Here is a 26,257-nt window from a genome sequence, read left to right on the forward strand (position 1 = left end):
TAGGCATATGCTCACTTATGGTAGTGCTATGTGTGAACAGGGCTTAACCAAGGGCACTTTTTTCCATGTGGTTTTTCCCCTTGGACATCAAGTGTGAAAGGACACTCTTAACATATAATATTTTGTACTTCTATATTATATGGATGTGGCACACATACAAGGGTTGACTTGCATTTTGTGGATACCACACTTTTAGCTCTCTCTCTCTCTCTCTCTCTCTCTCTCTCTCTCTCTCTCTCTCTCTCTCTCTCTCTCTCTCTCTCTCTCATTTCTGTGTGTGAGCTATTCTACCCTGCACCTAACCCTAATGTGCAGGTTTGTGTGTGTGAGTGTGTGAGTCCAACACCCAACATTTGGTATCAGAGCTGGGAGCTGCCTGTGGATTTTTGCCCCAATAAAAACTGCCGCTAACTGTGGAATTCCGTTGCCAAAATTCCGTCAAAAACTGCCGTTCCGTCCGTCGCCTGCGTTTTTCCGTCGACGCTCCGCCGTCCTGCCACCAGAGACGGGCGACACTAGTGGGGAGCCCACCACTGCCGCTCAGCTCGCGGGCGGCTCTTCCCACTGCAGCCGGCGCCCAGGCGCACCTCTGCTCCGTCACAGCCGCCGTCGCCCAACGCCGCGTTCCGTTCCGGCCGACCACGTCCGGCGTCGCCTCTCCGCTCCGTTGCACCCGCCTTCGACGTTACGTTCCGGCCGTCCGTTAATAAAAGATCCAGAACCCACAACACTTCAAATGCCCAAATTCTAACCTGCCCTTCAGTTGGCACCACCAAGATACTTGATGTTAAAAAACCACTCGGCTGTCTAGACCAAAAACAACCACCTTTATACTGTGTATTTTCTAAATCTGCACCAATTCAACACCTCTAGGACTTCCACCAGAATGTGATTTCCAATGTAACATGTGGAAGAACTATGCAAAAACGCAAAGATGAACAGAGAGGAGAGAGAGATGTTGGTGAAAAATCGGAGTTTTCAGCCTCCAAAAACCTGCTTGCCTGCTTGAAGCTCAAACTCGTCCAAGAGGTAACTCTCTCATATTCAAATAAGCAAGAAAATGCTACAATGCCATGTGTAGAGCTGAATTGACAAGTGTGAGGGTACTTGTCTCACTTTTATTCTCTTATCTGCCACATGTCTCAAATCCAAAGGCCAAAAATTCCACCATCTTCAGCTCTAAAAATATACACTATGAACTGCTCTAGCCTATTTATAGACTGCCCCTGTGAGGGCAAAAGAATGAAAGGACCAGATGTACGAGAGGTCAGAGCAAAACAACAGAGTATGAAATGGGTGAGTGAGTCTATATATAATGGTGAGTGAAAATATGTACAAGAGGTCCTCTGATGTGAGGAGACTCAGTGAAGAAGACCAATGCAGAAGCAAAGACGATGTTGGACCCAAAGCGCGGTCAGTGAGACGAAGGCTAGAGTCGATGAGAGGCAAAGGCACTCCGTGAGGTGGTCTGTGTCAAAGGCTCGAGTCAGTGGATGCATAGGCACTCCGAGGTGGTAGTGGGCAACGGAAAGTGAAGTGATGCTGAAGTGATATAGGCTCTAATGACAAGGGTGCTGATGTACCTGAGTGGTGATGAAGAGCAGAGAGGGCTATCAGCCCGAGTGGTGGTGGTGCAAGCTCTGGTGACAAGGGTGCTGCAATACCTGAGTGGTGGTGAGGAGCAGAGAAAGCTGTCGTCCCGAGTGGTGGAAGTGGTGCAAGCTCTGGTGACAAGGGTGCTACAATACTTGAGGAATAGAGAGGAGCAGAGAGGGCTGTCGTCCCGAGTGGTGTGAGATGGTGAGTAGAGAGAGAGTGGGCTGCTGTCCCAGGGTAAACTGTAGAAGAAAAACGATGATGAACTGTAGCAAAGAGTGGGCTGTTGTCCCAAGGTAAACTGTAGATAAAACGTTGAGGTAATGTATGTAGCAGAGAGGAATGCTGTCCCATGAGCAAATGTAGAACGATGGTATGCTCTACTGTAGCAAAGAGGATTGTTGTCCCATGAACTGATATGAAACGCTGATGTGCTGGAGCTGACAGGTGAGGATGATGAAGCAAATGCAGTGCAGGCGCCGGTAGCAGCAGCAGCAAATCATGGTACCTGATGATGTGGTGATGAGGCAAAACTATATATAGTTTGTGGGACTGCTGGTCGGCCAGGCCAGAGGTTGTTGGCTAGCAAAAAGACCCAAAAAACATAAACTAAAACAAATAAAATCCAAAAAATTTCCCTTTTCAGAGTTGGATGAATACCATTTTCACACAGCCCCTACTTGTACTCGACTGATGTCGAGTAGATCCTTGGACGGCAAAACACCCAAAAATCCCATAAACAAACAAGTTAATGCCTTAAAAGGCTCCTTCAAGAGCCCTACTATGTAAAGACGCACAGTAGGTAGTTTAATTTACATAACTATCACCAGGCCAGATTTGAGCTATTCGATTGGATTAGTGAGTCAATTTATGCAAGCAACATTTAGATACGACTAGGAGGATACTCAAGTACATAAAGTCGATAGTGTTAAGAATCCAAAAATGGGATTGATCGTGGTGAAGGACATAGATTAGGCAACATAATTAAGGTGGATTATACCACACTAAGAACTCCATAAGAGAGAAAGAGAGAGAGATTGCACACTCAACACTCAATTCTATTGCACATCTCAAATGAACCATACAATGATATAGGCTCTCTAGCCTTATCCCACTTTACATGTCATCATCCATGTGGCACTCCCTTTTCCACTTCTTTTGGTCAACAGTCACACACCATTCAATATTACACGTGGCATTCTTATCTTGCCACAATATCTTGCACCTTCAGGGTGCTTTCCCACATACACACAACACCGCGATTACATCTCTCAACACCCCCTCTTAATCGAGGTGTTCTACAACTCACCCATCACCCATATCAATGTAGCATTGCACAAACACAATCGCTACCTCTCAACACTCCCCCTCAATGATACATTGGAGTGTCCATCAACCAATCATGTGTACGCGTGTCTACCATCTTAGACACCAAGTCCATTTTGAGCCGACTCGCTCACAGCGGAACCACTGAGTCCAATTTGAACGTAGATGTTCGGGTGGGAACTAACCCATGCGCATGCACCTCACACGTGCATCGCTCATGCACACATCACGCAACAACCATTTCGAGCTTCTAGGTGAGCTCGGGCAAGGCGACCCTCATACCATGGGTGATTATATTTATTTATTTTTTTTGAGCACATAGGCTCGTGGACGATTGCCCATCACATACATGGGTGGAAAGGTCACAAAGTAGCCGGGCAGCGAACCTCGTGTGAAGATTTCTTTATGTTACTTACAATTCACTTTACACCATGTAAACAAATATGCAAAACAGCATTTCCGCCACCAAATACAAAGTATGCCGTTAAAGGCATGTGAACAAGGCTTATATATGATAGTGTGTGAATGAAATCTGAACTATAAGGTTTTAAAAACCTTATCAAGAGCCGCGCCCGTTGAATGCGCTATTATGTGCCGAGTTGTTTCTGTAGCGCGGTCAGACTACAGTTCCAGCTCAATCCTCATATTCTCTGACATCATTGGGTCATCTTCCTCCTCGCAGTCTCTTTCTCTATATACGCCATAGTTTTTGTCATGCTCCTTTTGCATTTCGAGCTCACCATATCCACGACCTCAGTCGTTCTCGCAGGAAATCTTTTGTGCTCTGCAATCAAGCTCACCTACTCAATCTGCAAGCCACAAGCTATTGCTACCTCGACCATGAACTGCACCATCTGTGCTTTTGTGTGCTGCTACCGATTGGTCTCCGCTTTCTCTCTGTGTGCTTTGCGCACAAGTCTCCACATCGTCATTAGCTTGCAGTTCTCTTATTCACGGCCGTTTCATTGGCCCAGCAACTCTACCAGTGCCGGCTATCCATGACTTTGCTGCAACCACCTGCTCCGCGGACCACTTTGTCTGCGTATCTATTGATGATCTGCGGGGCCTCCATCATAGCGCCGCGTTGGCTCTCCTCTTGTGAGCCTTCACTCCACTCCAAGGCTCACAAAGATTTGGACTTCAGTTCACTGGAGCTTCTTTTGCTGAGCTTCCCTTAAGCTTTTCTCCACCGCGACCTCCATCATGGCGACGGTGACCGGTTTCCGGTTTGCTATCCTGGCCGCCCACAACCCCTTGTAGTTTTGGGGCCCACATTCTGCTCTGGCAGACCATAGCTTTACGAGCTTCTCCCTCTACTTGCCTCATCTATTCAACCTCCCTCTTGAGGTTTAACACACAGCCATCACAATGACCGCCAACTAGCTCCTCATTGAGCTCCAAAACTTGCTTACCTTAGTAAAACCTCCCTCATGAGGTTTTCATACCATTCAATGGCTGTTGTAGCTCACCAATGAGCTTATCAAAGTCTACATGCTCCCCTTCTTTGCATGCAGAACATTAAGGATGCTTTCTTCAGGTGGTTTCTCTTGAAACCATAGGTGCAAAAAACTTTGTGAAGACTCCACCATTGTCTCCACCACAAATGAGTGCATCCCACTCTTGGTGCACACACATGGACTCCATCATGAGTCTCAAACCTTGCTTGCTTCAGCCAAGTAAAACATGCACCTTAAAACATGCTCTTTGCCCAAATGCAAGAGCCATGGAATCCACATATCCCAACAACCAGCAACCCTTCAACATTGAGCATTTTTCCATGCTCAAAACCAAAACTTTGAGGCAAAACTTCACAAAACCAACCTTCTTGAGACACCTTTGTCTCCTGGGCAGCTTCCTTGTTGACACCGAACACTCCATAGCCTTCATACTTGCTGAAATCTCCATTTTCAGCTTCCATGATGATGAGCAGGTTTCCCATGTTGCAAAAATCCCATTTGCAACTCTTGGGCAGCTTCTATGGAACCTCCATATTGGAAATCTCCTCTCAAACTTGAGAATGGCAGCTCCAAATCTCTCTCAAATCCTCACAAATGCAAATCCAAATGATAATATGAGTGTGCATATTTTTTTTTCCATATAACTGAAAATAATGCTTAATCAAAGAACTCATAACCAAGAAAAACTATACATAAATAATCACCATGACCAAGAGCCAACCTGGCTCTGATACCATGTTAAGAATCCAAAAATGGGATTGATCATGGTGAAGGACATAGATTAAGCAACATAATTAAGGTGGATTATACCACTAAGAACTCCATAAGAGAGAGAGAGAGAGAGATTGCACACTCAACACTCAATTCTATTGCACATCTCAAATGAACCATACAATGATATAGGCTCTCTAGCCTTATCCCACTTTACATGTCATCATCCATGTGGCACTCCCTTTTCCACTTCTTTTGGTCAACAGTCACACACCATTCAATATTACATGTGGCATTCTTATCTTACCACAATATCTTGCACCTTTAGGGTGCTTTCCCACATACACACAACACCGTGATTACATCTCTCAACACCCCCTCTTAATCAAAGTGTTTCACAACTCACCCATCCTCCATCACCCATATCAATGTAGCATTGCATAAACGCAATCGCTACCTCTCAACACATAGTACATTATGGGTTCTCTGTGAGACTGAGATGAAGGTACAAGTACATGGATACACATGCAGATTGAACATGGCAGTGTCTCAGACGAGATCTACTAGCAGCTTTATATTCTCCTTTGGAAGTGTTGTCACCAAGAAGCAACCAACGGTTACTTTGTCCAGTACAGGGACGCTGCTATGGCGATATGTGAGTTAGCTTGTTTGTAGAAGCTACTTGCAGATATGGGTGAGTCCATGAGCAATTGTCACTTATTGTGACAACATGTGCAGCATATAGTTGGCCAATAACCCAATATATCATGCTAGGATGAAACACATTTAGGTACATTATCATTTTGTGAGGGAGAAGGTTCTTGAAGGTGATGTGAATTTGGTTTATATCAACACAAAAAATCAAGTGGTTGAGATCTTCACGAAGGCACTGGATACAAAGAAGCCTTGCACATTTAGAAGTGCAAGGAATAGAGTTGAACTCAAGGGAGAGTGGAGTGTTGAGATATCGAGCTCACCTAGTGCACATATGGATGGTACGCTAGGATGAAACCTCCGTACTTATGCCACTGACATGGTTGATGAGATTATGGCTTTAATACCGCCACTAGTTTGCAGACTATGAAATAGCCACTTTGGTTACAAGAGTTATGACATAGTTATAGCTCCACCTCATATGGTCAAGTTTGTTAGAATTTATGCATCTCAGTGTTTTGGAACTGTACCATTTATTTGGTATTTAATATATTTTTCTCCTATTTATTTGTCATGTGCCGATCTATATTTTTCTCCTATTTATTTGTCATGCGCCAATCGGTCAGCCCTAGAGGCAGTCGGCCAGCTCTCACATGGACTATATAACGAGTTCCCCCATTATTCACTATTCCATCCATTCCCTTGCACAAGTTCAACGTTCTCTTCCTGGCCTATTGCCATTGTAAAGCTTCAAGCTAATATAAAAGGTGATCTTGTCCACAAGCTCTCTCTACTCTCTCTCTCGTCTTGTTTATGCTTCCGCCTTTGCATTCTCAATCTTGGTATCATTCACTTAGGTTCAGGCTGCTCCATCTTCAGCAAATCTGCCCACCTTCTCATCTGTGCCTTGCGTTTTCTGCCCTAACTTCTCCTGGCTGCAGTTCAGTCCTAAACAATGGCTGCATTTTCATACACTGCTGCGTTTTTTGGTCCAGCCAGTCTTTCCCTTGCTGCCGGCCAGTTCTTGGCTGCATTTTCTCCTACAGAGGCAAGCCGGCCTGGTTTCTTGGCTGCGTTTTCTTCTACAAAGGCAAGTGTTGGAGTTTTGGCTGCAAATTCTACTCTAGCATCAGATTTGGTGAGTTCTCTTGCATGTGGAGTTGCCAGACAAGTGGTTGTACATTTCCTTCTTCCTCCACGAGTCCCTACCCTGCTGGTAGGAGGTTCCCGGTGGTTTCTTGGACTGTTTTGCTGCTGTCCAGCCTCTTTCTCTCTCAGGTTTGAGAGGGAGGTGATTGGTTCTGGAGCCTCACTTCATTGGAAAGCACTTGAGAGAAGCGTTTGAGAGCTGAGATTTGCTCTTTGTTGCTATGGATATGGCTCCCCACTCCCCCCCCCCCCTTACAAACAAGGATGACAAGTTGAAAGGACCCAACTATGCTCATTGGAGGCTTCAGATGCGGATTTGGTTCATCCACAAGGGTTTGTGGGATATTGTTCAAGGCATTGAAAGGAAGCCCGAGCGTCCTCAAAACTCTAGGAGGTGGACATAGGATCAGGAGGATGAATTTGTTGCGGAATTACAAGACTAGGAGAATCGGGACTCGAAGGCGCATTTTGTGCTTGTGTGGACCATCACAAAGGAGGTCTCACCGGCAGTGCAAACTCTCACCAGTGCTCATCAAGTATGGTCTAAATTGGAAGATCTCTGTGCTCGAGATTCGTCGATGAGGGCAGTTACTTTGCAAGGGTAACTCTACAGTTTGTTATTTCCTGAAGGCAATTCCATGCAGTCGTCCCTCATGAAGGCCAAGGTTATCCATGACCAATTATTGGCTATGGATGCTGCTTTGTCCTCTTCTCAGCTAGCTGCTCGTATCCTCACCAAGCTTCCACCGGACTATGATGTGATTTCTTGATCTTTGTGGTGCCAGGTCACATCTACTCACTTGGATTTTGATGATCTTAGCTCCCTACTTTTGGAGAAGGAGTCTGTTCTCGTCTCACAGGGTAAGTTGAAGGTGTCAATCAACAGTTCTGACCAGGCACTTTCCTCAATTCAGAAGAAAGGTCGGTTTCACTGCGTCTCTTGCGGGAAGAGAGGACACCTGTCCAAGGATTGTTTATCCAAGAAGAAGGACAAGACCAAGGGCAAGGCTTCATCTCAGAGAAAAGACAAAGCCACGACACAGGACAATGATACAGATTCTAGTAGCACTTCTATGACTCCCAAGGCGCTTCTGGCTCAGGAGAACCCAGATGGTGTACTTCTCTAGTACACATGCAGTTTTCCCCCATGTGCTCCCAGCAGAGGAAGCTCGTGGTGGGCGGGAGAGGGGGCTGATTACAAGTCCACTTACTAGTGCATGGGGACCGTGATTCGGAGTTCCAAGCATTAGGCATCTGGTAGGACATGGCTATCTTTTGTATAGTAGAGATTAAGAACTAGATCTATTCCGAGTTCATTGTTTGAGGCTTTTGGAACGTGATGTGTTCGCTGTCCACTGATGGGGATTATGGGCATGGTGTATCCAGCAGCTCATCATCTATTCTTGGAGTTCACTGCACACTTGTGTAGGAATTCGTGGCCAAGCAAAGTTCCTTGTTGTTCGTAGTGGCATTTTGGTTCGAGGAAACAAGTTGGTGGATGCTCTTCTCCGAGGCGATTCCAATATTCGCGGTGCTGGAGGGTCCATGGTTGCATCTTCATCGGCTTAGCTTCTTCCGACTCTTGCACACTATGAGCTACAAAGGGGGTGTTAAAATTTATGCATCTCAGTGTTTTGGAGCTGTACCATTTATTTGGTATATATTTTTCTCCTATTTATTTGTCATGTGCCAGTCGGCCAGCTCTCACATGGACTATATAAAGAGTTCTCCCATTATTCACTATTCCATCCATTCCCTTGCACAAGTTCAACATTCTCTTGCTAGCCTATTGCCATTGTAAAGCTTCGAGCTAATATAAAAGGTGATCTTGTCCACAAACTCTCTCTACTCTCTCTCTTGTCTTATTTATGCTTCCGCCAACGCATTCTCTATCAAAGTTCACACACTAGACCTTGTATATTTTAGTAGTAGAGTACTCTCTCTTATAGTATGTACTCTTATCTTCATGTTATGGTTGTAGAGAAGTGAGAAGAATGAAACGAACATCTCTCTCATGTGCTTGTCTACCCTTGTCTGTGTGAAGAAGTTTGCTTGCAAGGAGCTAAAGCTCACCCTTCCCCTTGCATTCTTCTCAAAATAAACTTATGAATGTCCTTGCTCGAACAGCAATCATTCATCCCTAGCATTCCTTCTCCCTAGAATAATAATTAGTCTTGCCAAGGATCTTACATTGGATGAGCTCACTCAAACGCCAAGCTATGTGGTTGCCTTGCACACTATTGGCTTTGACATGTTTAAGGTGGCAAAAAAGGCTTAGAAAAAGAATAATGAACTAAATCTTGGTCTCAATACTCTCAATTCATAACGTGGCCTATCATCCTCTTCACATAATCATGGCCAAAGTCATGGCAAATAAAGTTTTTTTTTTTCGTACACACCCGGGGCCCACTCAAGTGGGTGGAGCCGATTTCCCCTTCCAACAATTAGCCAATTATCATGGTCGGGCAAGGGCCACGCACCATCGGGCCACGCACCATCGGGCCACGAATTAGGCATCCCCCATGACCACCGCGATGAGTCGAGCGCTGGAACAACGGAGGGGTCTCGTATGGATCCTCCTATCTCGGGTGATCCACCACCCGAGGAGGAGGAGTCACTCAAGTGTTCAAGGGGCAAGAGCCCGAGCAACCAAACACATCAAGCGAGCATAGGAGTCCCTTTATAACATGAGAGAGCCTAGTGGGACTTGAACTCATAACCTAGAGGTTATAAGTCACAAGCTTTGACCAAATAAAGTTATGAATGTCCTTGCTCAAATGCAAGGACATTATACTCTACAACAAGAACATTATTCAAGAACATAGCAAATTTGGAGAAGAAATTACCAAAAGAAGATTTTGCTTTTCTTACTCTAAATCTAATGAAACTATCCAATGTCCCAGCTAAACAAAATTCTTGCAAGCTACTATGAGCATAAAAGGTCTCGCGTTTTTTTCAGCCTAACCCACAAAATAAGACAAAAGGGTGTCTTCTTTCCCCTTACTTCTCCCTTCTGGCCATGAAAGGCCTCGTTCATTTGATCCAAAAGGCCATCTCTGACCATGAACTTAAGGATCGATGCATTCATCTAAGTCAAGATCATCCACACCTTTTCACTAATGACACCACCACCTTCACCACCTCTAGTGAGTGATCGGCAAAGAGCACTTACAGCCTTAAACATCTTCATCACCTCTAAGGAGTGCACGGCAAACAGCACTTACAGCCTTAAACATCTTCATCACCTCTAGGGAGTGATCGGCAAAGAGCACTTACAGCCTTAAACATCTTCATCACCTCTAAGGAGTGCACGGCAAACAGCACTTACAGCCTTGAACATCTTTTGCAAGCAAATTAGCCTAGTAAATTCAGAGCCATGGCTCCTTTCGTAAAAACATTGGCCTGGGAAGAGGGGATTTTGGGCCTGGGGTGCAGAAGGGCACAATTGATTACACTTGCTATCAGTATGAAAGTGCACAATTGATTACACTTGCTATCAGTATGAAAGGGCACAATACTCTTCATTAGGGCAGCAGATGGACCAACCTCCCCCTTCGATATACTATATTATCAACTGCTTTGTGGAAACAAAACGAAACTTATCACTCAGCAAAACCTCGAATTTTATCAGAAAATCCAATAATAAACTCACGATAATTTTGCAAGGGTGTGGTGATGCCAAATCATGAAAGTTATGCTAACAGACATTCTACCAAAGCCCCAATCAAAAAACACTAAATAGAACCATTTACAGTTGTTCAGCACTAGCCTTTCTAGCTTTCATTCATTAATTGTGTATGGACATGCACATGCCAACTGAATGTTGCAAATCAGTCAATAATAGCAACCTCTCTCTCTCTCTCTCTCTCTCTCTCTCTCTCTCTCTCTCTCTCACACACACACACACACACACACACGAGGACACGAGCGCGCACATGCACGCACAAGACTACCAAAGCCTGAGAGAATCCTCCAACATGGGGATTCAAAGACGACTCAACCCAGTGGCATAAAAAATAAGCTCTGTTGAAACTTGTAAGCATCAGTGAAATCTTTACTGCAAATGATCGGTAGCAAATTTTCCTGGTGAAAAAGAGCAAGAGTTATGACAAAGATGCAAGAAAGAACCTCGAGGGACGTGATTCAATGTGATGCCTGTGTCAGAGAGTGCCTTTTGAGTGCTGAAAGGCAGAATCCTGGTATCCCCAAAGACTTGAATCTCGATGGGGCCTGTGAGCTTGGCGCGATGCAGGGCACAGCTCACATTTTGTGCAATGGAATGGGGATCCACATCCTCAGGAACATTGCAGTTCTCGATGTCCCACCAGATGGAGATTTTGGACTTGCTGACAGCCGCTTCCACCATGGTCGTTCTGAAATAGATTCTCTTTTATCCACTGGATCAAACGGCAGCTTTTCACAACAGCACAGAACCATTCAGAAACACCCCAGCATAACTAACCCTACTGGATCAAATAACTAGAGCTCTTCTACAGCGGAGTAATACTTCTGCATCAAACCTAAAGAGATAATGTGCAATACAACAGAACCTAATAAGAAGTATGGTGCTCCATAACAGATTTTCTACTGAAGAAATTCAGAGCATCTCTTAGCCTTCTGCATGGTACAACGTCTTAAAGCTACCCAACGAATTAAACTTCTTAAACTCCAGACATTCCTGTCTCCTGCAGAAAACATCAAACAGTGGCATGGACCATATATCTAATGAAAGCTCTGAGTGCCCGACTGTACACGGCCATGGCTGCCTTTTCGAGGAAACTCCCAGGGTCCGTCTTGAGGCGTTGCTGTGGATAGGCCATATTATAACAAAAATATATATATATTTTCCCAAGCGTGAAAAATTACTACTTCTGCATCAGCGCACTCTTGGGACACTGCCCCACCTGTGCAGAGTCTCCCTCTTTGTACACCTCTACGGGATGAGGAGAGCAAGAGCTCACTGCCCCACCCGTGCAAGAGTCTCCCTCTTTGTACACCCTGTGATGTGATCCAAAGGGATCCAAAGGAACATGGTGCCTGCCCCGCATTATAATGCCTCTATATGGGGAGGAGGTGCAAGGAGAGGCAAAGCACTGACCCTACAAAATGCACTCATGCACCGGGTAGGCACGTGCTTTGCCTCTCCTTGCACCTCCTCCCCATATAGAGGCATTATATGCGGGGCGGCGGGCTAGCACACCCTCAAGGCACCATGTCCCTTCGGATGGTTTCCTACCTCACACACCCCTACGGAAAGAGGAGAGGAGATGGTTTTAGAAGAGATCATAGGAGATCCTAAGAGTGGAGGGGGGAAACCTTGTGCGTAATAGAATAGATAGATAGATACCTTCATACCTTTGCTCCTTCTCTTTTGGCCACGTGGAGAAGGAGACAGGAGATGGTTTTAGAAGAGATTAGAGGAGATGTTAAGAATGGCGGGGGGAAAACTTGTGCGTAATAGAATAGATAGATAGATACCTCCACCTGGAGAAGGAGACAGGAGATGGTTTTAGAAGAGATTAGAGGAGATGCTAAGAGTGGCGGGGGGGAAACTTATGCGTAATAGAATAGATAGATAGATACCTTCATACCTTTTCTCTTTCTCTTTTGGCCACTTGGAGAAGGAGACAGGAGATGGTTTTAGAAGAGATCAGAGGAGATGGTTTTAGAAGAGATCAGAGGAGATGCTAGAGTGGCGGGGAAAACCTGTGCATAATAGAATAGATAGATAGATACCTTCATGCCTTTTCTTCTTCTCTTTTGGCCACATGGAGAGGGAGACAGGAGATGGTTTAGAAGAGATTAGAGGAGATGCTAGAGTGGCAAGGAAAACCTGTATGTAATAGAATAGACAGATAGATACCTTGATACCTTTTCTCCTTCTCTTTTGCCACGTGGAGAGGGAGTACGTCACGTTTAATATGTTTAATGTGAAGAGGGAGTAACTCATGTTTAATATGTTTAACGTTTAATAAAAAGAAGAAGTAGAAGTACTAGAAGTGTATTAGATTACAGACTGTGAGGCGCACATGCATTGTTTTGGTAGCATGGGCGCCCAATCAGCCAGGCCTTTCCACACTTGAGAACTTCGGCACCAACTTTTTGTGGGTCCGTACATACTATGTGATGCCATCTAGTGTGTAAATACTTTTTTACTTGACCTCCTTGCAAAAAGGTGCTCCCACAACATTTATCGTGGTTCGTTCCCCTTACAAGTTTACGGGGCACAAAATTCACCTTTTTGCCATGTAAACCCTGGCTCGTAAAACAAAATTCACCTTGTATTTTCTCAATTTGCCAAATGGGAAAGATTTTTAAAAGCAAAAGAACCTTTAGCAAATGGGGTGTCATGCCCTTCATCTTTGTGATGTTTGTAAAATATTTACCAAGTAAAGTATTGAGTTATCACTTCAATATGTAGAAATTGTTCCCATAAGAGTTATTGTAGTTTGTCCACACGTAATCTATTTGTGTATTGGGTTATTGTTGTGTTTTGTTATAAGTGAAGATATATTCCTTTTTTATTTTTGTAAATATTATGTTTGATTTATTGTTGTATCTTGTTATAAGTGAAGATATATTCCTTTTTTACTTGTGTTGTTTGTAAATATTATGTTTGATTTATTATTGTGTTTCATTGTAATAAGTGAAGATATAAACCTTTTTTTAATTGCTATTGTGTTTTGTTGTAATTAAATATATAGTCCATTTTTTATATTTTTGTTATTTTTTTTTGTAAGTGAAGATATAGTTCTTTTTTTTACTGTTGTTTGTAAATATTTGAAGGGCTTTAGGTTGGTGTTATACATAATGCTGAAATCTCTTAGAAGAACTATGTTGTTTTGATGTTGTTTGTAAATATTTGAAGGGCCTTAGGTTGGTGTTATACATAATGTTGAAATCACCTAGAAGAACTATGTTGTTTTGGTGTGGGGCTTTAACTGTTCAATTCGATATAAGAAAGTGTAGATACTTGATGCGGTGATATGTATGCAGTAATTATGGTTAAATTGTGTTTGCAATGTTGAAATTTGTTGAGATTTATTCTATTCCTTGATTTTTATAATTATGTAAGATTGTGTTTTTATATAGTAGTGAGGCTTCATGGGGCTACTGTATACATTTCTGGATTTAAACTCATTTTGAGTTGGATTTGATGCAATATTTGTATTTGTTTCATGCAGTACTAGTAATGTTGGATTGCATGAGGAATTTTGTGTTTACTATTTCTTGGTGATGTATTTAAATAGTGGATTACTATTTTTGGATCTAATTATGTGGTATCTAAAGAACGATGATATTCTATTTTGTGTTTACTATTTCTTGGTGATGTATTTAAATAGTGGATTACTATTTTTGGATCTAATTATGTGGTATCTAAAGAACGATGATATTCTATTTTGAAGATGTTGTCAATCTTATTATCCTTATTATTACAATGTCGTCAATCTTAGCATCCTTGTTATTACAATGTTGTCTACTTTGAAATTTCCATTATTAGTGAGTTTAAGAGGAATAGTTTTTCCATTTCTCTTACTCTAGACAAGGCAATGTAGGTGAGTCCGTGTCCTTTAACTCCTTTTGGATAAAATGACATAGTTTCTAAAGTTGGACCTTCTGCTCCCATGGATCGTTCTTGATGATCTAGGTTGAATTGGAAATTATTCTCCTAGGTGAATTGGAAATTATTCTCCTAGGTGACTTGTAGCTTGCATTATTACCTATTTGTATAGCTTTAGTGATTGGTGTGATAGGTGTCCAATTCAATGGTATTTTATTTTGATACAAGTGTCAAATTTTCTATCATGCTTTTATTTCGATACAAGTGCCAAATTTTCTATCATGCTTTTATTTTGATACAAGTGCCAAATTTTCTATCATGTTGTTGTGACAAATTTTCAATTTGTATCCATATAATTGCTTGGTTTTTTATCAAGTGGTATCCTTTGAATATTATGTCTATCACGAAGTTTAAAGTTTGATGGAATCTTTAGCACGTAAGACAATTGGTGTTGTGTGTTGGATATTAATGGCCCACCCTCATATCATATTATCCAAGCAGTGACCAGCTCATGTTTATATAGCCCCCATTATGAGGAGTAGCCATGGTTAAGCACTACATCCATGTATTCACACGGGAAGGTGTCATTAGAGATGGTTTAGAGATGGCTTGGATTCGATTTGGCACACTATCAAATAGGCTACATGCTACACTAGACCGTTATAAGATAATAGTCCACACATGGAGTTAGTAGACTGTGGACACCCCCTATTTTGGACGCTATGGGGCCCACCCTATTTTAGACCGTTATGAGATAACGGTCCACACATGGAGTAGGTAGACTTTACTCTTGGACACCCTATTTTGGACACTATGGGACCCACCCTATTTTAGACCGTTATGAGATAACAGTCGACACATGAAGTAGGTAGACTTTACTCTTAGACACCCTATTTTGACACTATGGGGCTAGAATGGGGCCCAAGATGAGCCCGAATGGCTGTGGCATGTGGGATATCTATGTAACACTTTCTAGTTTGGCTTTATGGGTCGAGTCTACAGCGCGAATGATGGCACCAACTATGATCATGGACCTACACCGCATCATGTCATGGCCACCCGGCGTATACATGCCTATATAGATACATAGCAAGCCCCTTTGTCACACGGTTTATTAGTCATCATTGAGAGTTTACTCTCTAGCTTCTACTAGCATACAACCTCTATCTTAGCAGTTCTAGTTCTGCCATTGAATCTCCCTTCACACAATAGCACTTTGCCATCTACTGTTTCACTTGAGTAATACAATATTCTTCTCTATCTCTATTATAGTACAATTTGAGTTTTTAAGTTTTATGTTGTGAAAGATTCTACTTCTTGTGAGTGTTCTCTTGTATACACCGCACATTGTGTTCATTTTTTTAAATATAATTTTATTATGCTCATTGCTTTCATAATTTACAAAATATTAGTTGTTCAATTAGTCCATGATTGTAATGTTTGTTTTTATGTTTTATTTCATCAATAGTTTATTTTCCAACAAGCATGTTATTTAGTATTGTGCAAATAAATATTGGTTTATCTCATTAGTTGTTGTAGCATTTGGACTTTGTGTGCCAAAAATTGTTACTTAGATAGTCTAAACTATCATCATTCATAGCAATCGTTGATATAAGTCTCCACAAAGGATTATATCTGTTCCTCTTAAAAAAATCTTGCGGTTGTTACATTCTTTGGTTTGTGAAGTTTAGTGTGTGTTTTCTTATTAGGAATGTTTCATCAAAAGCTAATAGCTTAACTTGATGGTATTTTTGTGTTAAAGTTCAAAGGTTCTCCTAATAAATCTTTTGAATTTATTGGAATATGTAATGTGAAATGTATTGTGCTTCCTTGTATATTAAAAATAGCTTTCCTAGTGTATGCCATAAGTGATGTTGAAGGTGCATTTACATCAAACTCCTTTATTTAGTTATGTGGATATAATTGCAACAGCCCTTGTACCAAAACCATAAGTAGAAATGTTTTTCCAGTTGTACTTGTCAATAAAAGCATAAAACTATCCTACAACATTTTCTTTTCATTATGTTATCATACAATATTTATTCTAGTTAAGTATTTTAACGAGTTCAAATTATTTTTCGCATAGTGAGCAGCATGTTGTAATTAATGTCTTTTGATTATTATTATTTTGGGTGTGGTATATCCATTTCCATGTCATATTATTGATCTTATTATATGTTGTCGTTGAGATGTAGTAGTTCATTCATCTTTTCCAAGGATTATGTTTCTTCATTATCTTCCAAGGATTTGCCTAAAATGATATCTTTTATTGTTCATTCTCACTTTTAATCAATGGCACAAACATTAATATAGTTTGTACGTAATAATTTCGAGATCTTATTGTATAATTGGTTCTTTTTTGTTTTTCATTGAGTAATTGAGGACTTTAAAGCAAACTCTAAAAGACAAATGTTTGCTACATTTAAGTTAAGTATCTTTATCCATAATTGATTTACAAGATGATGTTGTGTGTGTTAAATATTCCTCTAGTTTCTTTAAATAGTTTTTATGTTTTAAAAGAAAAAGAAAAACTCTAAACTCAACTAGAGATGTATTTATAATTTCAAATTCATGAGTTCTATGAAGAGGTAAGGACAACGCGAAAAACAAAACAAGTTCCGCCCTCATCTCTTGTGCATGTATTGCTTATGTTACACAATCTATTATAAGTGTTGGTTTTCTCTTCAACACATCTTTGCATAGTTTGTTTAAGAATTTTAGTGAATGAAATGTCATTTTTAATTATATAAGAAGTACAACAGTAAGCTTCATCATATTGATCCATAATGTATCATATATTAATATTGGCTTACCATAATAAAATCATTTTGTGTGTGTGTGTGTGTGTGTGTGTGCACGCGCGCGCACATGTGTATCTATAATATCTCTTTAAAAAATATATTGGTTTGTCTAATCAACTACGTATAGGTAACACGTATTCATGTTTTGACATAGACAAGTCGTTGAGCCAATGTTGATAAAAGTAGTGGATATTGTATATGTATTTTTCTTTTTGTCCTCTTAATTTTTTATTTTTAGTAGTACATCAATGGTAATGGCTCCAATATTGATTTTACCTCTAGAGGGATTCTTGGAAAGTCAAAGTAACATTTCTATTTTGTAACAAGTGTGGCTATGTCTAGATCTTGAATGTTATCGGGTAGTAATTTAGAATCTATAGATGTCTATGAATTACAAGGTTTCAAGTTATTAATAGTATATTTTGATGCATTTTCAATCCAAAGAAAACCATGGTCATATTGGCTTCTTCTTGCTTTGAATTTGTAACAAAGTGAAACGATCTTATATGAATAATGGGCCCAAGGCCAATGGACCAGGCCGGTGAACAATATTAATTCGTAATGTGAAAGGGATGGTCATGTATATATACCAACATAGGTCATTATTGGTGATAACCTTGATATGAATCTTGATAATCACTTTCTTAATACCTTTCCTTTTCCCTAGTCATAGGCTAATATATTTCATCTTTTCTTAATCCATATTTCTTAGGCTAATCCTAGTTGTTACTTCCTTTCATTGGTATTAGAGCCTAGTTTTCTTTTGATCCATTCTCTTGAATTTTGTTCAAATCCTTTTGAATTTTATGCATTTTCTTGATGTTCTTGATTTTCTTGATCAAGAAGATGGTTATGGTGACCTTGATTGGTTAAAGTTCCTTTTCTTGGTTTATTTCATAAGCTTTTGGGGCTATGGGTTACTGTGGATCAAATTTTTGGGGGAGTCGCATCAAAATTTGAAACTCTGGGAAAACTTTTGCTAATCTTGATTAGTGCGACTAATCAAAATGCTTTTCTTTTTCCCTCTTCGTTGTGCTTAATCCTAAGAACTATGGAGCTTCAATATAGGGTTTTAAACTTTCAAAAGCCACATCACAATAATATTTTCCCAAGCGTGAAAAATTACTACTTCTGCATTAGCGCACTCTTGCGACATTGGCCCACCCGTGCAGATTGTACACCCCTACGAGAGGAGGAGAGCAAGAGCACACTGCCCCACCCATGTGCATCGTCTCCCTCTTTGTACACCCCTCTTTGTACACCCTATGGAAGGAGGAGAGGAGATGGTTTTGGAAGAGATTAGAGGAGATGCTAGAGTGGTGGGGGGAAAACCTGTGTGTAGTAGAATAGATAGATAGATACCTTGATTCCTTTTCTCCTTCTCTTTTGGCCACGTGGAGAGGGAGTACATCATGTTATATCAGATTGTGTTTTTATATGGTAGTGAGGTTTCACGGCTAATATATACATTTCTAGATTTAAATTCATTTTGAATTGGATTTGTTATGCAATATTTGTATTTGTTTCATGCAATACTAGTAATGTTGGATTGCATGAGGAATTTTATCTTTACTATTTTTTGGTGATGTATTTAAATAGTGGATTACTATTTTTGGATCTAATTTTGTGGTATCTCGAGAATGATGATATTCTATTTTGAAGATGTTGTCAATTTTATTATCCTTATTATTACAATGTCGTCAATCTTAGCATCCTTGTTATTACAATGTTGTCTACTTTGAAATTTCCATTATTAGTGAGTTTAAGAGGAATAGTTTTTCCATTTCTCTAACTCTAGACAAGGCACTGTAGGTGAGTCCGTGTCCTTTAACTCCTTTTGGATCAAATGACATAGTTTCTAAAGTTGGACCTTGTGCTCCCATGGATCGTTCTTGATGATCTAGGTTGAATTGGAAATTATTCTCCTAGTGACTTGTAGCTTGCATTATTACCTATTTATATAGCTTTAGTGATTTGTGTGATAGGTGTCCAATTCAATGGTATTTTATTAATACGAGTGCCAAATTTTCTATCATACTTTTGTACCAAATTTTTTATCATGCTTTTATTTTGATACAAGTGCCAAATTTTATATCATGCTTTTGTACAGAAATTTCAATTATAATTGCTTTGTTTTTTATTAAGTGGTATCCTTTGAATATTATGTTTGTCACAAAGTTTAAAATTTTTTGTAATCTTTAGCATGTAAGATAATTGGTGTTATGTGCTGGATATCAATGCCCCACCCTCATATTATATTATCCAAGGAATAGCTAGCTCATGTTTATATATCCCCCATTATGAGGAGTAACCATGGTCGAGCAACCTGGGTGCTAGACATCCCTCTATTCACATGGGAAGGTGTCATTAGAGATGGTTTAGAGATGGCTTGTATTAGATTTTGCACACTATCAAATAGGCTACATGTTACACTCAACCGTTTATGAGATAATGGTCCACACATAGAGTAGGTAGACTTTACTCTTGGACACCCTATTTTTGACACTGTGGGCCCCACCCTTTTTAGACCCTTATGAGATAACGGTCCACACATGGAGTAGGTAAACTTTACTCTTAGACACCCTATTTTGACCCTATGGGGCCCAAGATGAGCCCGGATAGTCGTGAGATGTGGGATATTTGCATAACACTTTCTAGTTTAGCTTTATGAGTCAAGTCTACACCGGGAATGATGGCACCAACTATGAACATGGATCTACACTATGTCGTATCATGGCCACCTGACATATACATGCCTATATAGATACACAACCAACCCCTTCATCACAATGTCTATTAGAAATCATTGTGAGTTTACTCCCTAGCTTGTACTATATATAAAAAGGACTAAAGTCTCTTTTGACACGTGTCATCAAAGAATGCAATGTGCCGAGGGGGGGAGGGTGTGTGGACAGAGAGAGGGGGAGAGAGAGAGATAGGGGGGAGGGCGAGAGAGAGAGAGAGAGAGAGAGAGAGAGAGAGAGAGAGAGAGAGAGAGAGAGAGAGAGAGAGAGAGAGAGAGAGAGAGAGATGTCAACCCCATTAGAGACGGATAAGAACCGACTTGTGTAGGTGAAAGGTGCGTGTTGCGGATAGGCCATATAACAAAAAAAATATTTACCCAAGCATGAAAAATTACTAGTTCTACATCACCACGTTCTTGCAACATTTCCCACTCGTGCATAGTCTCCCTCTTTGTACACCCCTATGTGATGAGGAGAGGAGATGGTTTTAGAAGAGATTAGAGGAGATGCTAGAGTGGCAGGGGGAAAACCTATGCGTAATAGAATAGATAGATAGACACCTTCATTTTAAATTTCAAAATTCTAAAAATCTTCCTTCTTCGTGGCCCATTTTCTCCTTCTCTTGGCCACGTGGAGAGGGAGTAAGTTATGTTTAATTTTTAATAAAGAAAGAAGTAGAAGTAGAAGTAGAAGTAGAAGTAGAAGAAGTAGATTAGATTACAGATTGTGAGATGAACATGCTTTGTTTTGGTATCATGGGCGCCTAATCAACTAGGCCTTTCCATACTTGAGATCTTCGACACCAACTTTTTGTAGGTCCATACATACCTTGTGATGCCATTTAGAGTGTAAACACTTTTTGACTTGACCTCCTTGCAAAAAGGTGCTCCCACAACATTTATTGTGGTTCGTTCTCCTTGCGAGTTTATGGGGCACAAAATTCACCTTATATTTTCCGTTTTGCGATGTAATCCCTAGCTCGTAAAACAAAATTCACCTTGGATTTCTCATTTTGCCAAATGAGAAATATTTTTAAAAGCAAAAGAAGTTACCATTTCGTTTAGCAAATGGGGTGTCATGCCCTTTATATTGGTGATGTTTGTAAAATATTTACCAAGTAAAGTATTGAGTCATCACTTTACTATGTAGCATAAGAGTTATTGTAGTTTGTCCACAACTGTTCTGTTTGTTTATTGGGTTATTGTTGTGTTTTGTTAAAAGTGAAGATATATTCCTTTTTTATTTATATTGTTTGTAAATATTATGTTTGAATTATTGTTGTGTTTCATTGTAAGTGAAGATAAAATCCTTTTTTTAATTGCTATTGTGTTTTGTTGTAATAAAAGATATAGTCCGTTTTTAATTTCTGTTTGTGTTTTGGTTATAAGTGAAGATATGTAAATATCGAAATCTCCTAGAAGAACCATGTTGAAATCTCCTAGAAGATATAGTCTATTTTTAAAATTTGTGTTGTGTTTTGTTGTAAGTGAATATATAGTAAATATTGAAGGGCTTTCGGTTGGTGTTATACATAATGTTGAAATCTCTTAGAAAAACTATGTTGTTTTGGTGTGGAACTTTAATTGTTCAATTAGATATAAGAAAGTGAAGATGCTTGATGTGGTGATATGTATGCAGTAATTATGGTTAAGTTGTGTTTGCAATGTTGAAATTTGTTGAGATTTATTATATTCCTTGATTTTCATAATTATATAAGATTGTATTTTTATATGGTAGTAAGATTTCATGGCTAATATATACATTCCTAGATTTAAACTCATTTTGAATTGGATTTGTTGTGCAATATTCATATTTGTTTCATGCAGTACTAGTATGTTGGATTGCATGAGGAATTTTGTGTATAATATTTCTTCCTGATGTATTTAAACAGTGGATTACTATTTCTTAGTGATGTATTTAAACAATGGATAACTATTTTTGGATCTAATTTGGTGGTATCTAGAGAATGATGATATTCCATTTTGAAAATGTTGTCAATCTTATTATCCTTATTATTACAATGTCATTAATCTTAGCATCCTTGTTATTACAATGTTGTCTACTTTGAAATTTCCATCGTTATTAAGTTTAAGAGGAATACTTTTTCCATTTCTCTTAATCTAGACAAGGTAGTGTAGGTGAGTCCGTGTCCTTTAACTCCTTTTGGATCAAATGACATAGTTTCTAAAGTTGGACCTTGTGCTCCCATGGATCGTTCTTGATCATCTAGGTTAAATTGGAAATTATTCTCCTATAGTGACTTGTAGCTTGCATTATTACCTATTTGTATAGCTTTAATGATTGGTGTGATAGGTGTCCAATTCAATGGTATTTTATTTCGATACAAGTGCCAAATTTTCTATCATGCTTTTGTACTGATTTTTCTATCATGCTTTTATTTCGATACAAGTGCCAAATTTTCTTCCATATAATTGCTTGGTTTTTTATCCAGTGGTATCCTTTGAATATTATGTTTGTTATGAATTTTAAAGTTTGATGGAATCTTTGGCACATAAGATAATTGGTGTTGTGTGTTGGATATTAATGCCCCACCCTCATATTATATTATCCAAGCAGTAGCTAGCTATGTTTATATAGCCCCCATTATGAGGAGTAGCCATGGTTTAGAAACTTGGGTGCCCGACATCCATGTATTCACACAAGAAGGTGTCATTAGAGATGGTTTAGAGACGGCTTGGATTAGATTTGGCACAGTATCGAATAGGCTACATGCTACATTAGACCGTCGTGAGATAACAATCCACACATGGAGTACGTAGACTTTACTCTTGAACATCCTAGTTTGGACAGAGTGGGGCTGGCTCTATTTTAGACCGTTATGAGATAATAGTCCACACATGGAGTAGGTAGGCTTTACTCTTGGACACCTTATTTTGACACTATGGGCCCGAATGGAATTGAAGACGAGCCCAATTGGCTGTGGGATATCTACGTAACATTTTCTAGCTCAGCTTTATGGGTCGAGTCTACATCGCAAAATAATGGCACTGACTATGATTGGAGATGTGCACGGCATCATGTCATGGCCGCTCGGCATATACATGCCTTTATAGATACATGGCCAACCCCTTCGTCTCACGGATTATCAATCATCATTGAGAGGTTATTCCCTAGCTTCTACTAGCATACAACCTCTGTCTTAGCAGTTCTAGTTCAGCCACGTTGAAGCTCCCTTCAGACAATAACACAACATGAGTGTGGGGCTTTGCCATCTACTATATCACTTCAAAAATGCAATATTCTTCTCTATCTCTGTTAAAGTGCAATCTGAGTTTTTAAGTTTTGTGTTGTGAAAGATTCTACTTCTTGTGAGTGTTCTCTTGTATACACCACACATTGTATCCTTTTGCATTGTGTTCATTTTTTCAAATATAATTTTATTATGCTCATTGCTTTCATAATTTGAAAAATATTACTTGTTCAATTAGTCCATGATTGTAATGTTTGTTTATATTATTTATTTCATCGATAGTTTGTTTTGCAACAAGCACATTATTTAGTATTGTGGAAAAAAAAATTGGGTTTATCTCATGGGTTGTTGTAGCATTTGGCTTTTGTGTGCCAAAAATTGTTACTTAGATAGTCTAAACTATCATCATTCATAGCAATCTTTATTTGGGCTAAGTTGATATAAGTCTCCACAAAGGATTATATATGTTCCTCTTTAAAAAATCTTACAGTTGTTGCATTATTTGGTTTGTGAAGTTTAGTGTGTGTTTTCCTATTAGGAATGTTTCATCAAAAACTAATAGCTTAACTTGTTGGTATTTCTGTGTTAAAGTTGAAAGGATCTCTTAATAAATCTTTTAAATTTATTAGAATATGTAATGTGAAATGTAGTGTGCTTCCTTGTATAGTAAAATCGGCTTTCCTATTGTAGGCCATAAGTGATATTGAAGGTGTATTTACATCAAACTCCTTTATTTAGTTATGTGGGTATAATTGTAATAGCCCATGTATCGAAACCCTAAGTAGAAATGTTTTCCAACTCTACTTGTCAACCTATAACATTTTCTTTTCATTATAATATCATACAATATTTGTTCAAGTTAAGCATTTTAACGAGTTCATAATATTTTTCACATGGTGAGTAGCATATGGTGAGTAGCATGTTGTAATTAATGTCTTTTGATTATTATTATTTTGGGTGTGGTATATCCATTTCTATGTCATATTATTGATCATATTATATGTTATGGTTGAGATGTAGTAGTTCATTCATCTCTTCATCTATAGATATTATGATTCTTCTATATCTTCCAAGGATTTGCCTAAAATGAAATCTTTTGTTTTTCATTCTCACTTTTGATCAATGGCACAATCATTAATATAGTTTGTACATAAAATTTTTTGAGATGTTTTATTTATTATTGTATAATTGTTTCTTTTTGGGTTTTCCTTGAGTAATCAAGTAATTTAAAGCAAACTCTAAAAGACAAATGTTTGCTACTTTTAAGTTAAGTATATTTATCCATAAATGATTTACATGATGATGTTGTGTGTGTTGAATATTCCTCTAGTTTCTTTGAATAGTTTTTATGTTAAAAAAAACAGAATCTTTAAACTCAATTGGAGATGTATTTATAATTTCAAATTCATGAGTTCTATGAAGAGGTAAGGACAACACAAAAAATGAAACAAGTTGCGCACTCATCTCTTGTGCATGTTTTGCTTATGTTACATAATCTATCATAAGTGTTGGTTTTCTCTTCTACACATCTTTGCATAGTTTGTTTAAGAAGTTAGGGTACATTAGTAGAGCACACAGTCTGACCACCTTCCACGTCATCATGGGCACCACCTCGGTATTGCACGTGTGAAGATGGCGGGCTATAACCACCAGGGTAGTCGTTGCCAAAATCAAGAAGCCCGAGCTTAAAAAGGATGCTGCAAGGTGAGAAGCAAGAGAGTGAGAACTAAAGGTTGTAGGAATGCATTCCGTTTGATAGTCACACCTAGTGAACCAATGATGTGAACCATGCTATGGTTTTAGTTCTTAGGAGATTTTTAGTCGTCTTGAGCAGTTTCTCTGTATTGAATTGTACCGGTTCTGGATGTAATACATTTATCAAAGATCAATGTTGCATCTCACCTTATTTTTGTGTGTTTTCCACAATGTGTTGGATACTGTGTCTTTTTTTAAAGAAATGAAAACTCTTTTTTTAATTATATAAGAAGTAAAACAATAAAGCTTCATCATATTGATCCATAATGTATCATACAATAATATTGGCTTACCACCATAATAAAATCATTTAGGCTTGAAATTAAAGCAGCATTGATTTCTTCTCTAGAGGGATTCTTGGAAAGTCAAAGCAACATATATTTTTTGTCTAGATCTTGAATGTTATCGGGTAGTAATTTAGAATCACAAATTATATAGATGTCTATAAATTATGAGGTTTCATATTTTGATGCATTTTCAATCCAAAAGAAAACCATGGTCATATTGGCTTCTTCTTGATTTGAATTTTGTTTCAAAAAAATAGTGTTTTATTTCATTGATTATGGTTTTATCTTGTTTTAAAACTGCTATAATTTATTAGAGTTCGTGGTTATAACATTGTGCACAAGCCTTGCATATCACCTGTTTTATTGTTTCATTTTTGTTAGCAACCAATGTTCGTTGGAGTATACTTGTGCTTAGTGTTTTAAAATATTTTTAGCAAGTGTGATGCACAACTTTTTTTTTAAAGGAAATGTTATTAGAGTTCGTGGTTATAATATTGTGCACAAGCCTTGCATATCACCTGTTTTATTGTTTCATTTTTGTTAGCAACCAATGTTCGTTGGAGTATACTTGTGCTTAGTGTTTTAAAATATTTTTAGCAAGTGTGATGCACAAAAATATTTGTTTTTTATATTTTTACAACTAAAAAACAAAGTTTTTATGTGCACAAAAAAAGTAATTAAAAGACACATTTTTTATTCAAGTGTAGTTTATAGGCTCGGGATGTTCTCAAATTTTAAAATCTTTTGTATCCCACTTAAGACTTTAATATGTTATATTCTCGATTACATCTTTTAGACTCTTGCTACATTCTTTTGCATGGCACCTTTATATAATTTAACCCAATTTGCCTTCTTTAATTACAACCTTTAGGTATATTTATTGAAACATGTCTACTATTACATAATATTCCCAATGAGCAATTTGCATCTTTTCATAATGTGATTCACTAAAGTTAAGTGTGGGATATTACATTTCTTTACTATGTAAGTCTTTAAAATTACTTA

The 26,257-nt window shown here is 39.0% G+C and overlaps 1 protein-coding gene across 2 annotated transcripts in view; it reads right to left on the minus strand.

The window, feature by feature from the left end:
• Window positions 1-12,025, minus strand: part of LOC147630365 (uncharacterized) — a 36,843-nt gene extending 24,818 nt beyond the window's left edge. Inside the window, exons 1-2 of one of the 2 annotated variants that reach the window (XM_086810226.1) lie at window positions 11,444-12,025; window positions 11,022-11,306 (exon numbers count right to left, since the gene is read on the minus strand). In XM_086810226.1, the coding sequence (XP_086666352.1) occupies window positions 11,022-11,259 (238 nt within the window). In that variant the 5' untranslated portion in view covers window positions 11,260-11,306; window positions 11,444-12,025. The remainder of the gene's footprint in view (window positions 1-11,021; window positions 11,307-11,443) is intronic. The other variant, XM_086810227.1, reaches the window with a different exon arrangement.
• Between the last annotated feature and the right edge of the window lie 14,232 nt (window positions 12,026-26,257).

Source organism: Cibotium barometz, chromosome 16, assembly GCF_041138505.1.
Source record: "Cibotium barometz isolate CiBa-2024 chromosome 16, ASM4113850v1, whole genome shotgun sequence".
NCBI lineage: Eukaryota > Viridiplantae > Streptophyta > Polypodiopsida > Cyatheales > Cibotiaceae > Cibotium > Cibotium barometz.